A 15,279-nucleotide genomic window follows, 5' to 3' on the forward strand; every position below is an offset into this window, starting at 1 on the left:
CCGGCCCCGCCGCTCGCCCCTCACGCCTGGGCGCGGGTCGCCCCGCCCTGCCGCCAGACGCCACACGGCGCGGCGGCAGCGGAGGAGGAGCCCGATGATCTCGCGAGATGTCGGCCTCTTATAGCGGAGGTGGCCAATAGGGAGGCGAGCCGGAGAGGCGCCTCTCGCGAGAGCTGGGAGAGGCGGGGGCCAGGTGTCCTCTCGCGAGAGCGGCGGGCGCTCGCTCGCCCGGTGCCGCTGGCCGGTAGCGCGGCCGCCCTCGCCTCACCCCGCCGCGCCGCGCCACGCCACGCCCACTGGTTGGGACGCGCCTCCCCCGCTTCACCCTGCGGCCCGCCGCCATTTGATAGCGGGGCGGGCCGGTCGGGGCTTTACCCCCGGCGCCGGGCGCTGCCGGAGCCGCCGGTCATGAGTGAGTGGTGGGAGGCGGGGAAGGGGCGTTCGCCGGCGGGGCGGGGGGGGTGCAGGTGCCGTTGCCGCCGGGCGGTTGGGAGCCCAATGGACTCGCGTCGGGGCGCGCGGGGAGCCCCTGGGCCGTGGCGTCACGAGAGGTGCGAGGGAGGAGGAGGAGGAGGAGGGGGAAACCGCAGCTCTGCTCGGTGCGTAACCGGGCCGCGGCGGTGGCACCGTTTACGGGCTGGGCCCGTTCCCCGCGGGAGGCTCGTTGTTCGTGTTGGCGGCGGCTGCTCAGCCTGCGGGACTCCCCTCTCCCGGGGAGAGTGCTGGTGGGCGTCTGCAACCAGCCGAAAACTGGCAGGAACTGCGGCGGGGTTCAGCGTTGCAAAACGGGTAACTGTGGGGAGGGGGAAAACCGAAGCATTAAGCTGCGGGAAAAGGTAGTTTTCGGTAAGGGTGTAAAAGAAAGAGACAGAAGACTAGAGGAAGGCTGTAGTTGCGCAAAGATCTTTATTCTTTGGTCTTGGTGTTTTTTTAAAGGCAGCCAAATTCGATAATGAAAGCAATTAGTAAATAGCAGGAAGTGACAGGAAATGAGTATGTAGTAGCAGTGCTGCGAGTTGTTGCCATTGCTACCTGTCGACCCTGTCGGTGAGACTGCAGACGAACAAATGCATTTGCAGCTGGGCATCCCTTGTAGGGTAGAGTTCCGGAGTCATGAAGTTTAGCTACTATGGTCCTCACACTCATAGAAAAATTAATACATAGTAAGAATTGATTTGAGTCAAATATATTTCATTGGTTAGTTGGGGTTTTTTTCCCCCTAAATGTCCAGGTTAACTCACGGATTTACATCTGTTTTAGGACAAGACAAAAGTTTTATTTTTCGTAGGCAGCCAGATGAGCAACTAGAGAGAATTTTAAATTCCAAGGATTAGGGCCAGTGTCTTGCCCAAAGGAATCCTAGTCAAGATTTGCAGCCACTGTGAATTACCATGGTACAAATAATGATTCTCCTTTTTGAGCTACAAATCCTGCCTGAAAACAGGAGATGGCCTCTGGCCTGCTGAAGCTGCTGCACTGTGAGGGTGGATAGTCACTGCTGAATTTATGCAGCTAAATTCCACACAAGGCACACATGTGTCTCCCCAACTCATTCGCCATGAAAAAGAATGCTGGTGGCTTTGCTATAGACAGGGGGGGTTTTATCTTGTGTGGTTGTGTTCTGTCAAAATGAGAAAGTGCATGGGAGGGTGAATATGTACTGTGTTTAAAAATTTATATTGATGCATACTAATTATCAGAGGTGTTAACTGCATTGTAGTCTGAATGCCAAATGTGTTCCAAGCTCATGCAGAGGCCTGAGAGGCTTTGTTTATACTGGCTAGAGAATTCATGACCCATGAATTAAATTAAAGACTGCTCTTCAAATTCTCATTAAATACAGATCTGACTAAATCAATTTCTGTAGCAGTTTAGCCAGCTAGTGTGGAAGGTCATGTGGTATTTTTGTAGTCCAGTAAGACACTCAGACCAGAATTGGAAGGAGAAATGAGGAGCAAGAAAAGCAGATCCTTAAACAATGCAGTATGATTCCCTTCTATGTAATATTGAAAAGAGCTCAAACTGCTAAACCAGAGTGAATAAATTAACTACCTGTGATAACACACCAGCCTGCTGAAGAACTTGATACCTTAAATACATATGTACATCATATAGAAATAAAAATGAAAACTTTAGTTGATAAACAGGAAGGAATTAACATTATGAATGTCTATAGGAAACTTGTACGTGCCAAAATGCTGATGCTTTCGGTAACACATGAATCACAGAAAACACAGGTTAAAACAGTTGTGCTCTGTGCATACAGGAAGCTCACTTTCTGAAGCTCCTTCATTAGTAGACAAGTCTCAACCTTTCTGTGACAGTAGGATGCCTGCAAGACCCTCCTACACAGAAAAAGTAAACTAAATGCTTTTGTATTACATGTGCTCATCAGAGCAGAGGGAGCAGCTAATGAAATTGCCAAACCAAAATGCTTTTGAGAGGTTAGACCTTGCAGGATGGTTCTGGGCGCACAAGAGCTCTCCAGAGAGAACGTTCCAAACTCTGCTGCTGTCTTGCTTAGTTTTTCCCTATCTTAATGCATGCAGGCAGGAGATTCCTGCTATGTTTGTAAATCTTTTGAGGGGAATGGTGGAATTTCTGGTGTTTGAAATATCGTTACTTCTACTGCTTACCTGGGACAGTGAGGAAAGGTCAGTTGAGGAAAACGTGAAGATTTCTTTAAGCTTGGGTTAAAGATCCTAGGCTATGATTTGTAAAGGTGCCTAAGAAAGTCAGAAAATCAACTTGGAGCAAACTTTTTTCCTGTAGCTCAGGAAAGGCTCACTGACCTTTTAGGCTTACAAAAATCTCTCCTTTAGCAAACGGCCTGGCTAAGAAATAGATTTAGTTGATTCTTTCAGTACCTTAGAAAGTTTCCTGAAACAAAAATTAAGCCTTATATCAGTAGGGCCTATAACTACTAAACCTCTATTGTTGCTGTCTGATTGCTGAAGAACTGTTCAAGGATTTTAAGTAGATTTCCTTTTCAGTAGAAAAAGTGGAAGGTTTCTTTTAAGAAAATAAAAACTTAGGCTGAAAATCTTGGTCTTGAAACTTAATCTATCAAGCATGAGTATGAAAAAAGTCAATGTAAAGGCCAGTATTTCGGAAGTGCTAGCATGTACAAGCATTTTGCAAGTTGAGCAGTTCTAGCAATAGGTAATTTCTGCTAACAACTACTGCAATTAGAAGGCTGGTATTTTAACTATGCAGTTGATTCTTTTTCTTAGCTAAGTTACTGTCTTTATCCTGTTGAAAATTTTAGAGTTCATTCCATGCAGTGATGTTTGTGTTCATTTATAGACATGAAGAAAACACAAGCCTTTAGTTTTCTGAATTTTCCCTAAGTAATTTTCTCTACTCTGTCAGTTTGAGCTGTTCCTTCTCTGCTGATTTAATTCATCAAAATCTTCCAGCCTGCTGTAGTGCTTTGGCATTCTCTTTTGTGCTGGATTTATACTTCTCAGGTGTCTTGAAGTGTATCTGACTGGTAGGAGGGCATATTAAAAAAAAAAAAAAAAGTAGTCTTGAAAAATGAACAAGTTAATGTAATATTTTTTTTTTACTCTGCTACTTGCAGAAGGACACACGCTGCTCAGTTTCTGTATGTTCGATAGTCCTCCTTTTGCGCTTAGTATATTGATACTCTCCTCACAACACAAAGTTTACTTTCATTTCCTTGCTCTGATACATGGTCTCAACAGCAATGAAAAAGGAGGAAAAGGAAAGGCAGACTTCAGGTGATTCTTAAGATACATAAATTTTTCGTACTCTTAAAAGACAACAAAACATCTGGATGTTTCTGAGGGAAAGGTTGTATTCAGCTGCTTTAGACTAAGAAAAAAATTACATATGTATCACATAGATAGCTGTTCTCTGTATAGCAAACAGGTGGTGGTGTGAAAATAATGCATTTCTAATCCTTAGAAATGAGTTGCACGATTGAAAAAGCCTTGGCAGATGCGAAAGCACTGGTGGAACGACTAAGGGAACATGACAACGCAGCAGAAGCTCTTATTGAACAGACTACAGCTCTTAACAAGCGGGTTGAAGCAATGAAACAGGTTCGTTTTCCAACTTTATTTACTCCATTAAGAGAATGACTTGGAAACATGTAAAATCATTTCTGTGTGCTACTGTACAATGTAGAATTAGTATGTTATTTGTTTAATCCTTTAATACCATACTAAGTATTTTCATTATAGGTGTGACTATGATCTAAAAATAGGGTTTTTTACATATTTAGTTTGATCCTGCAAAGAAGTTTTCACTGTTACTCTAGCTTAAATATTGAAAACTAGCATTTATTTGAAGAACACTAGTAGAAACAGGGTTGGTATCTTACAAACCATTGTGTGGTGTCTTGTGTTCTGCGCTTCCATGAAATACTACTTGTTTTATTAATTTCAACATGCACCTTTAATCATACAGAGGCCCTGTCATGCTTTCTTCTGTTCAGAATAATTTATCTTTTCACTGTCTCCTTTTGTTTCAGAGTGGCCTCTTAGCCTTTTTTGTGATCATTTCCATTCTGATGTTAAGCTATTCAAGGCATGTTGTTAGATTGAGTGTGACTTTCACTAGAGAACTTCTGGAAAGACATAAAGGTGTCTACTGACTTTCCATATGGGAGTTCATCCTGTCATTTTAATAGAACACAGGACGTGCTAATGGGCCTGTAAAATAATAAAGCCCTGCCTGTGCTTCATCCTTGCAAAACTAGCCATGGAGAAGCTTCATAACTTCAAATCAAGAGTATTAAATTTACTCATTTGTTGAGGGTCAGGATCCATTCATTCAGGTCCATGTGAATTGTACCCATACAATCTTGTGGTTTAAGGTATTGGGAAGCCACAGTAAACACCTAGAGGTTAATAACCTCATGGCTTTTCTTTACCATATGTATATCAGTTTTAAATTACTTGATGGTGAATTTGACCTGCATTAATTGAAGGTTAAATAATGCCCACTACACACATTTGAGGTAAGAAGCTTGTTTAAAAACAAAGGTGATACTTTTGTGTCTCTAAAGGGCAGTATCTTAGCAACACCTTCAGAAGTGTTTTTGTTTGTTTGATATTATTGTTTAAAAACAAGCATTATCTTGCTGGTTACAGACTTTGACTGACAGTAGAACTGGTCCTTTGTGACTTGCCAAGTAATGCTTGCCTTCAGTTACTCAAATATGTTGTGGTGGTTTGGGTGTTTTTTTTCCGTAACTAGTACCAAGAAGAAATTCAAGAGCTCAATGAAGTAGCAAGACATCGCCCTCGGTCTACATTAGTGATGGGTATCCAACAAGAAAACAGACAGATTAGGGAATTGCAACAGGAAAATAAAGGTAAAATGTAAATATTCTATCCTTTTCAAGTTCCAGCTTGCACCACTGGAATCAGTGAGACTTTTAACATTGACCTATTCTCCAAAAATTGTTGTAGAAGAAATTTTTTCTTCTAATCTCAATTTGTCAGTTTAACTGATCATAATGCAACCTAATAAAGAGTCCTAATGTCCAACCACTGCAACTATGATTAACAAAAACAGAGAGTTGTGGAAAATTAACTTTTTCAGTCCCTATCTAATGTTCAGCACAAGTGAGGGGATAAATAGAACTTAACTCTGCAATATAGGTATCTATTTGGAAATGTGTTTTCCCACTGCTAAAAATAACTAATTTAGGAGCAGTCAGGACAAGTTGTAATGTAAGTAAGTGCAGTGTTATAATTCATTCTGGAATTCTGTACACTAGGAATGTACTGTTCTTCCTGGAATACTTTAGGTATTCTAACAGTTACATTCAGCAATGATCTCAATTTGTATGAATCTTGTCTTATTGCAGGAGTTATTTGTCCTTTGGCTTAGTATATTTTGAACACAAGCATTTTTTAACTCTTATTTTACCAAGCTGCAGATTAAAACAGATCTGTAAACTTCTTTCTAGCTTTTGTACAATGTTGCTTATAGCGGCTAGAGTAAAGCTCCTAAGCTACATTCAAGATGGCTTATATCAGCTAAAGGGACTGAATATGAAGGCATATTAACAAAAGACTTTCTGTTTCTGAACAAGAATTTTCCCAGGGCAATCACCAGTGAAGACATTTGCAGAGCCTACATAGATTTTATGGTGCAAGGAGAGGGGACACTCAGTTAGGGGCTTATTTTGGTTTTCTCAAGCTGAAGTACTTTTGCATTTTGTTTCAGTTCTTTTTTGTTAAACTTTAACTGAATTTAAAATTATGTTGGTAGAACTACGCACATCTCTTGAAGAACATCAGTCTGCTTTGGAACTCATAATGAGCAAGTACAGAGAACAGATGTTTAGGTTGCTTATGGCGAGCAAAAAGGATGATCCAAGTATAATAATGAAGTTAAAAGAGCAACATTCCAAGGTAATAATTGGGGTTTTGCCTTTGTTTTTTTAGTTAACACTTAAGTTAGTTTGTAGTGGATCAGTTCAAAGCTTACTTTGTCTCAGTTTTTATATCATTGTACTAAAAAGTCCTAATTTTTATAATCCAGTCCATGAAACACGAACAGGAAACTTGATCAGTCGAGTAAGTCAACCTTACTAGCTTCTCATTTATTTAAGCTTTTAACAAGTAGCATTTCATTACTGTATCTACTTAAGTTACTTTTGTTTTGCTTCGGTCTTTAAGGCAACTGCCCTATTATACTTCCAGATGCCCACAGATCTCAGTAATATTCAGACATTTAGACCGGCTTTAACCGATACTTGTGACTCCAACAAATAATTAGTAAACCTGTGCTTACTGGGGACAGTAGGAGGAGTAAGCTTTTTAAATTCAATATTCAAATATTTTTTCTCCTAAATATCATAAATTTTTAAAAAGTATTTTAAAAGCCCTTTTGAATATTGAATAACTGAACATACACTTCTCCTCTTTCCTGCTTCAACCCTTGGTTCTTGTTTCAGTGCTGATCAAGATTGCTAAGTAGAATCCAGGGCAGCCTGAGATGCTTGAAGGGTGGTGAAAGTTGCTGGTATTAGGCATGCTTCATCTTACGGCTTTTGAAAACTAGAAAAGCAAAGTGCCATTAAGCATCACTTTTGTAAACTATCATGAGTGAGGTATATATGAGTATTCAGCAGCTTCATATAAAATTAATATGTTTTTGTAGTATTAATGTATAGTTTAGGCTTTTTCAATGTATTTTCAGGAAAACTCATTATTCTAGGTCGCTAAGATCTAAACAGGAGCTTTCTAACAAAGTCTTGCATTACATTGTAAATGAAACTTAATCATCAGAGAGCAGTGTAACTGTGTACACAAACATTAGTTCTAACTGTTTAATAATCTTTGACCTCAACAAACTGAGTCTGCAAAGCAGAGTTAGGGTCTGCATACTGGGAAAACAAAGTTTAAGAATTTGATGCCTTCTTATCTCCTTACAAAATCACGTATATGTAATTAGTGCTGTTGAAATCAATGGAACCACTTAAATTGTTATGAAAAAATATACTGGATTATAACAACTTTAACAAACTCCTAAAAAATGACAGGTATATATCCTTTTCAAAAGAAGTTACTTAGCAATATAGTATAACATATCTTACAGCCTCAGGAGTACCAAAATAAGAGGTAAAATTATATCAGTCTTGAAATGAACTTTGAAATTTCATTTAGGAACACTTCCATGGATTAAAAACTTGGGGGGGGCAGGGAGAAGAATATCAAACAATATTATTTAAACAGGAGATTTAGGCTTCAACATTTTGGTTAAATTGGATCCCACAAGAATGGCTGATTAAGAGGATTTATCACCTTTAACCTAACACTTATGATTTCTGGAATTTCATTATTTATTCACATTCAGTAAAATAGAACAATCTTGAATCAGTTTTTAAATACTTCTTTCTTGTTAACTAAAAAATCCATCAAACCTAAGCAATTAATCTCGCTGTTACCAGTAATCACTGTTTTCTCAAGTGCCAGCTATTAGCTTCAGCGCCTATTTACAAAAGATTGTTAAAAAAAAATCATTGAATTCTACAGATCAACAAGCACCTCCTTTAAATAGAAAAACAATTTATTTTAGCAGTGTTGTATGCAAGAGAAAAGTGTGTCTTGGTAGTAATGACCCTGATTGAAGTGTGCTGTTTGAATTTGCTCAGCTGAAACAAGGCCTAAAAACATGTGTGGCTTTGTTTTTTTTTCTCCAAAGAGAAGAAGAAAAACAATGTATGGCAAACAAAAAGGAGAGAGATACAAAGAATGTTCGTAGATGTTTGAGGGTATCTTTGTAAAGAAACACTTTCACTGCATTCTTTGGTGTTACAGTACCTAAGTTTTACACATCTGCCTTCCAGATTAGAACCTTACAGTTTTGTGTTAGCATCTGATGTAACATTCGTGACCTTGGAACAGGCCCTAAATCATACTGATCAAGAGCCCAACTAAGCTGGCAAAATAGGAAGTAGGGATGACAGCAGTATATCTAAAAACTACTAACTCCTTCCCAGTCTCTCTCAAGGGTACATCCTTGCCAACTCATTCTTTTATCACTGATCACAGCTTCCTTTCAAGCTAAATTTAGGTTTTTGTTGAAAAAATGTTTCATGTAATCACCTTCACTGGAAACTGAGAAGAAAATAAAGATTTACAGAGCAAGTTCTACCCCCATCCTCCCCTACTGCTGTGAGTGGGTATTTAAGGAGTAAACAGCTAAACTATAGCTTTCACAATTGGAATAGCAGAGAGGAAAGGATGGAAAGGGCTGATGTTCATTTTAGTAAAGTATATTTGGTTTGGTCAGATAAAATTTATGATTCCAAGTGAGGCAGTTCTTTATGTTAGTTTAATCATTTCTGGTAGTTTAAAGGCAAGCTGATTATCTGCTAGATGTATGGACCTCCAGTCAAACTCATAATTTAAAGGTGGGATTTAACTTTAGTCTATGCTGTTCTTCATTTCAGTCCTACTGTTCTGCTTTTCCCAGTATTAGTTAGTAACTGTTGTGAATTTTGTCCAAAGGTCAGGTCAGACATGGATAGGCTGGCATGATAGTAGAGTTGGAATAAAAGACGGCTTGAGGAAGAGACAATGAAAAATAAAAGCTTCTGGAAATACCATTAAAATATTTGGCTTAGGTGAACAGCAATGAATGCCAAAGGCATAGGCTCTTTATCTAGATCTGCAGGGGAAAAGCAGTAATGACCCTTTAAGCATTTCCTGCTGGTAGGTTGGCCAGCAAGAAAATAAACCATCCGCTGAACCAGCAAGGTCCAGGTGAGAGATCACTTCCTTGCAAACAGTGAAGATTGTCTAAAATCTAGCTTCCTTGCAAAGGCTGTTACACCTATGTTAATGGCTCCTATCATCCCACTCCTGGTAGTGGAACAGGAAAAGAGCAAACCAAACTACTGCTCTTTTTTTCCTCCTTCTTGAATCTTTCAGTGAGATGTTGTAGTTATTTCTAATAGGAAAGTACCCTACTAATAAAGAATCTAAAAAAGATTCTAAAAAAAGTACCTAAAAAAGAACAAAGGACAGATTCAAGTTTCCTAATATATGACATAGTAAGGATGACCACTTCACCTGGTCTTTTTAAGAGATAAATGCCTACCCATAGGCTGTACTGGACTTGAGATCAAGTTTCAAACAAATGCAAAGAATGTCACATACCCTGCTGTTCTTAGATGAGTTTAGTCTTTCTGCATATCCAAAATTATATACATCAATTCTTGCAACACAGGAAGGCCTTGTCAGAGCAAGTATGTGGCTGACTTGTAGCTGTTTGGAAGATGTACTTATTTAAGCATATATAAAATTCTAATAAAAGGAATCGCTGTGTGGCAAACCAGATTTATTTAAGTAACAGGACCACAGTGACTACTCATGCTGTAAAGTTACGGAGAACTTGTTTTCTCAGATAGAGGCCTATGTTCACATTTTTATTAAGTGGCACAGCAGTCAAAATGCACATTTAATGCTTTGCTTATTTATAGTAACACAGAAGATATATTATTAAAGCTGTTACTATTTTATTTTTATGCCTGAGGAGCTGCAAGTGCATGTGGACCAAATTACAGAAATGGCAGCAGTAATGAGAAAAGCTATTGAACTTGATGAAAAGCATGGCTGTAAAGAGCAGGAACGTATCATTCAGCTTGAGGTAAGTATGAAATCAAAACATCAATGGCACAAATAGCAAGGAAGGAAATGTTACCACAATTACTTACATGGAGTTACTGTATCTCTTGCGAGTTAGTGCACCAGTCACTCACACTGCTATTTTATTACACTTTCCTTATTGGGAGGACTGCAGGTACTGTTTTCCCCACTGTAGCTTACTGTCAAGTCTTGCGTAGGTGATACTTCATCACCAGAAATCAGCAATTTGTATTTACATACTGGCTTAAGCGTTCTCTTTTTTAAGTCTGTGTAGAAAAAAAGCTAGAAGATAATACAGATTCATCCTAATGAATAAGATGCTAGGATACAAATAATAATACCCACACCTTTGGCTTTTAAATATTATTATTAATTTTTTAATAATAATTTTGTGCCTTTGGGGAGATTCTCAGTTGCTTAGCATTGGAGGATCAACACTACTGCTTTTTGATTAAGTGCTAGCAAAGCAGTTCATTATGGGACAGGGTGTGTGGAAAGAACAGGAGATATTTCTTGAAATGCAACATTTGAACTTAATTACCTTTTTCTTACCTGTCTTGGTGTTTTGAGCTTTTTTTTTTTTTTTTTAATGCTTAATACCCATGCAAGAGAGAAAGAGGTTGAGAAACTTACTGTTCTTAGTTTTAGAAGGTAAGACAGCCCTACCTGACTGCAAATCAGTATTTTAATTCTTATGCATATGTTTGGAGTAGAGGGGAGGTTATGTAGTTATCTTGACTTCTTTCTGGAGTCTATTAAATGCCTTTTTCTTTCTCTGGTTACAGCAAGAAAACAAAGGCTTGAGAGAAATTCTTCAAATAACTAGAGAATCATTTCTGAACCTCAAGAAAGAAGATGCATCAGAGAGCACATCTCTGTCAGGATTAGTAACAAGCAGTGATTTGAGCCTGAGGAAAAGCTAAAGACTGTGGAAGTCAACAAGCTTCAATTGCACACTTTACAAACGAAGTATCAGGGGTCACTTGTCAAGCACTTGTTACTGAATAGGGCACCAGCAAGCTAATGCATCTTAAACTCCAGTTGAGTGGCTTTTATACTGTGTAAAATACATTAAAATTGGTATTCTACAAAAACCTTAGTGACAGATTAATTGCCATAGATCTAACTTCAGTAGGAAATGGATTAATGCACTTACTGAATTGGGAATTATTTTTATATGAAGTCATTTTACAGATAAAAGACAAGATTTCAACATAATTTATATGTTAGTGCTCATACAAAGTTTCAGTGCACCTATTATATAATAAAGGTAAGATTTAAAGTCTGATCTCTGGCTAAAAAGTAGTAGCTTATGAATATGCTTTGTGCATGATCCACATTACATTTTTTCCTTTTAGTAAGTTTTTAATAAATTCTCATTTTGCAACAAACCCGTTTAATGGAAAGGGTACACAGGCAGCATAAAACTTAAGGGTTTCTGTTATTTAGCCATGGGGTATCCTGTTCAAATATAAGACCAATTGTTTAAATGTAAGCAATGCTTTTGCAGTTCAATATTTTTTTTTTTAATTCAACAAGATTCTTTAAAATAGGTATACTTAATCATATTTTCAAAACATGAAGAGCTGCTCCCACTTTATTGCTTTCTAGAACACAGGTAGCATAGTATAATTCTGCCTTAACTTTTACTTTTATGAGAGGAAACCAGGCTCAGTTCTCTATAGGTAAGAAGCCACATTTAGTCCCATCTATTTCGTCTGCAATTGCCTGCCCAGACTTCCTAACTGGGAAATGGCAATTTGAAGGCACCCAAACAGCAGGAGCACAAAGGTAGTCAGGGGAAGGAGGGAGAAACTCTATGGCAAAGTTGGCAGCCTGCATGCCTGCAATCAATACTCTTCATTTTCTTTCTGAAGTATTAGTCATCAGGAAGGTTTTAGATAAGTTTCAGGTACACGTTACGTTTGCACTAGGAAAAGTTTCAATATGCTATGCTGAGAAACAGACTGCTTGCTTTAATCCTGAAATACTTGCAGAAGTGAAGAGGAATCAACTTTCCTAGATCAAAGTGCAGCTTATATCATATGCGGATACAAGCGCTACACAAGACAGCCTTGCAGTAAAGAGGTGCTGAAATAATTCATATTTGGTTTTTGTTTGTCACGTTACCGCTTTTTGGTCAAGGCAGCAAGAACATTCCTAGTATAGATGTGTATCATCACTTTTTGTCCGGCATGTGAACGTATTCTTTACTTGGAAAGCATACTCAAGAGAAGCAGAGTGAAAGCTTTCAACCACAGAAAATTGTAGATCTACAAATGCCACCCACAGTTGAGTATTTTGGCTGTTTAATAGCTCACCTAGCAAAATGAGTTGAAGTCCTCTTCTGAAATCTACATTAATTAAAGTTGATTTTCAGTTATAACAATGCAAAAAGAATTAAGCATCAAGCACTTCTAAGTGCGTCAGTTTTAAATACAACTTCCTTTGACTCAGTACAGCTTCCCTGGGCTCAAGGTAAATACACCACAGGTCTAAGGGTGACCTTTCAGTGACTAGTGAACTAATTTATAGGGAGCTCAGTGTTTTTGTTCTGTTGCTGCCCCGCTTCCTGTAGTGCTTTTAAGAGAAAAAAAGTGAAGTGGTAGGAAAGGAGTGTTTAGCAGAAACAATAAATGCTAGTTTTCAATTAACTAATACATATGCTAGGAAATGCAGTTGAAAGGACAGATAAATCAAACTTTCGAAATTTTCACAGCATTTTTTATAAATGGAGAAACTGCTACATCTCTTTCCAGAGCATCTTAGCTTATTTCTAGGTTTAAGAATAAATTGAGGACATTCATGTTTATGGGAAAAAAAAAAGTTTTAACCATTTCCAAACTTGCTAAACACCTGGGGGGAATCTTGGGGGGAACATTTTAGCTCAAGCACAAAGTTGTCTGCTATTATTATCTGTAAAACCTTGCCAATGCTTCCATAATTTAGATTTTGCATTTCTACAGTAGCTTGCAAGCTGGTGACTTATCAGAAGCAACACCTTTTTTTAATAGAGTGTTTTGTTGTTGCAAACTTAGGAGAAATTTTGGGTTCAGCTGATTAAGTTATTCTTTTTAGAATTGTCTTTTCAGCCATTGACTGATATCAGAGGCATTTATATCCATTTAATGCTGAATGCAGTTTCATGGCTGACTTGCTGGTTTGTCTTTCAAATACAATCTGAAGAGTTGTTAGTCTGTGGCAGTTCTTTAAGGTTGCTCTATTATGAAATAATGCTTGATTAGTGTTTATTTTTGTAAATTAAAAAATGTGACTTAATTTATCTACTCCTCGTCTTCACGTTTGATACGTCTCCCCTGTCATTCCCCTGACCTGATCACTTTAGGATTTTAAAGAACCTTCACAGTGTGTGGAGTGACTATTTTTCATTGCATACCTGTTATTTTTGTAATGCAGATAGCTTGAAAAGAATTTATGGCTAGAATTGTGTACTGTACAGTAAACTTATTTTATCAATAAAGTTGACTGAAAATATGGATGTCTCCATGATTAAAGCAAGGTACTGAATCTCAAGTGAGCCTTGTTAGTAACATCTAGGGGGAAAAAAAAGACATGATTATGCCATCTACTCAGTTTATTTTTATACTTTAAGGCAGTCAGGCCCATTTCTAGTGTTTTACTCATGTTGCTATATAGCAAAAGAAAAAAATTCTCTGTAAAGTCTTAATTTTCTCTTGGAAAACTAACAATCACTTCCACACAGGCAGTTATTCATCTTTGAAAACGAACCACTGGAACTGTTTACTGATACAGAGGAGCAGTAAGAATAAATAAAAAGCAGTCCCCTGGGCTTTGATTTTTGGATCAAAACATGTATTGGTACAGATAGGATCTGACAGCTGAGGGTTTTTCTTGACGATTAAAAAACGTCACTGACTTGGTTCAAGCTCTGGGTTCCTTTCTCTGTGATGTGTAAATGAGAATGTCAGTGGATTACATTCATAAGCTGATGGTGTAATGTTTTCTCCACTTCCCCATGATTTTCCAGAAAAGAATCTTGTTTCCAGTATCATAAATTCTGTGTTTAAAGACAGGTAATGAATGTCAAGCTAAGTCATAAATACATGTAGCAGCTATTCAACCGAGGTAAAACTGCAGGGCAGCTTGCAAGTAAATTGGGCTGTTTTGTACAACTAAAAGCTTTAAATAGCTTTGACTTTTTAAACACACACATTGGATTAGAAGATTATGTTAAAATACAGAACTAATAGCACTGTTTTCATGCAGAATTATGTTTACTAGGATCCCTTTGTAGATATCCAAAATAAGACTTACATTAGCTTAGGAAGTTTTCAGTTTTAGTTTGTAAACGTTTAGCTTTAAAAGCACTTTTGCTGATTAAAAAAAAACCCTCTAAGTCTCCTACTTAAGCATAGAACATGCACTTGTTCTTTCTGGAGATAATTGATGTCTGAGTATCTGGGGTGTCTCATGATGACAGGGGGTTAAATTGGCTAACAGAATACTGGTCATAGTATGGCAGGTTGTATACAGTGACAGTGGGAAGATGAGACAGGAGAGCAAAAGAAATCCTAAGCTGGAAGTGAAGGAATGTGGTAGAGGATTAAGTTTTAACATTAAACAACTTATTTACCAGACTTTTCAGCATCATACTGTTGGTAACACTTAAGTTCTGGAAGCAGCATCAAGCTACACACTGCAGAGACCAAAAAAGGAGAAAAAGCAACAAGGTGCAGCGGGAACACCATTCAGCTGTGGGTGTCCAAAAGCTGCCAGCTGTCTGCACGATTGCCACAGAAAGCATTGTCTCAGAGGGATTCCATTTAACTTGGATGTGCAAACAAAACCATCTCATTATTGTCCTTGAAAAATCTATAGTCTCCTGCGCATATCCACAAACCAGCACCAATGAAGAAACGCCTGCTGTTACTGTTTAAAGAGCAGAAGATTCTGTAAAATGTCAACAGAGGACCTCTTGCTAAACCTACCCTTCCAGAACACCCAGGTGTGCTGCGAGAACCGTGGGCAGTACACAGCTGTTCGGCATCACATGCACATACCTGGTAGAGGTGTAGGTCGCATTCAGCCTCACCTTTTGCCCATCCCACTTCCTTCATTTGCAATGCAGTTGAATTTCATACTGATGACAGTAGAGTGGACT

General features: G+C 38.4%; 1 protein-coding gene across 2 annotated transcripts; it reads left to right on the forward strand.

Annotated features, from left to right (window-relative positions):
* Nucleotides 1–209: 209 nt before the first annotated feature.
* Nucleotides 210–13,629, forward strand: FGFR1OP2 (FGFR1 oncogene partner 2). Of its 2 annotated transcripts, none has more exons than XM_075051511.1 (6): nucleotides 210–412; nucleotides 3,931–4,067; nucleotides 5,227–5,344; nucleotides 6,250–6,392; nucleotides 10,024–10,137; nucleotides 10,922–13,629. In XM_075051511.1, the coding sequence occupies exons 1-6, from the start codon at nucleotides 409–411 to the stop codon at nucleotides 11,057–11,059; spliced, it is 654 nt and encodes a 217-aa protein (XP_074907612.1). In that variant the 5' UTR covers nucleotides 210–408; the 3' UTR covers nucleotides 11,060–13,629. The 2 variants fall into 2 exon arrangements, with proteins under 2 accessions (XP_074907612.1, XP_074907613.1); XM_075051512.1 differs by lacking the exon at nucleotides 210–412 and adding an exon at nucleotides 771–789.
* Nucleotides 13,630–15,279: the final 1,650 nt, after the last annotated feature.

This window comes from Buteo buteo, chromosome 19, assembly GCF_964188355.1.
Source record: "Buteo buteo chromosome 19, bButBut1.hap1.1, whole genome shotgun sequence".
Lineage (NCBI taxonomy): Eukaryota > Metazoa > Chordata > Aves > Accipitriformes > Accipitridae > Buteo > Buteo buteo.

Bases quoted from the DNA above. Each gene is read 5' to 3' on its own strand.
- FGFR1OP2 (XM_075051511.1), top strand. The intron at 4,068-5,226 runs GTTCGTTTTCCA...TTCCGTAACTAG, and splicing joins GGGTTGAAGCAATGAAACAG to TACCAAGAAGAAATTCAAGA. The intron at 10,138-10,921 runs GTAAGTATGAAA...CTCTGGTTACAG, and splicing joins AACGTATCATTCAGCTTGAG to CAAGAAAACAAAGGCTTGAG.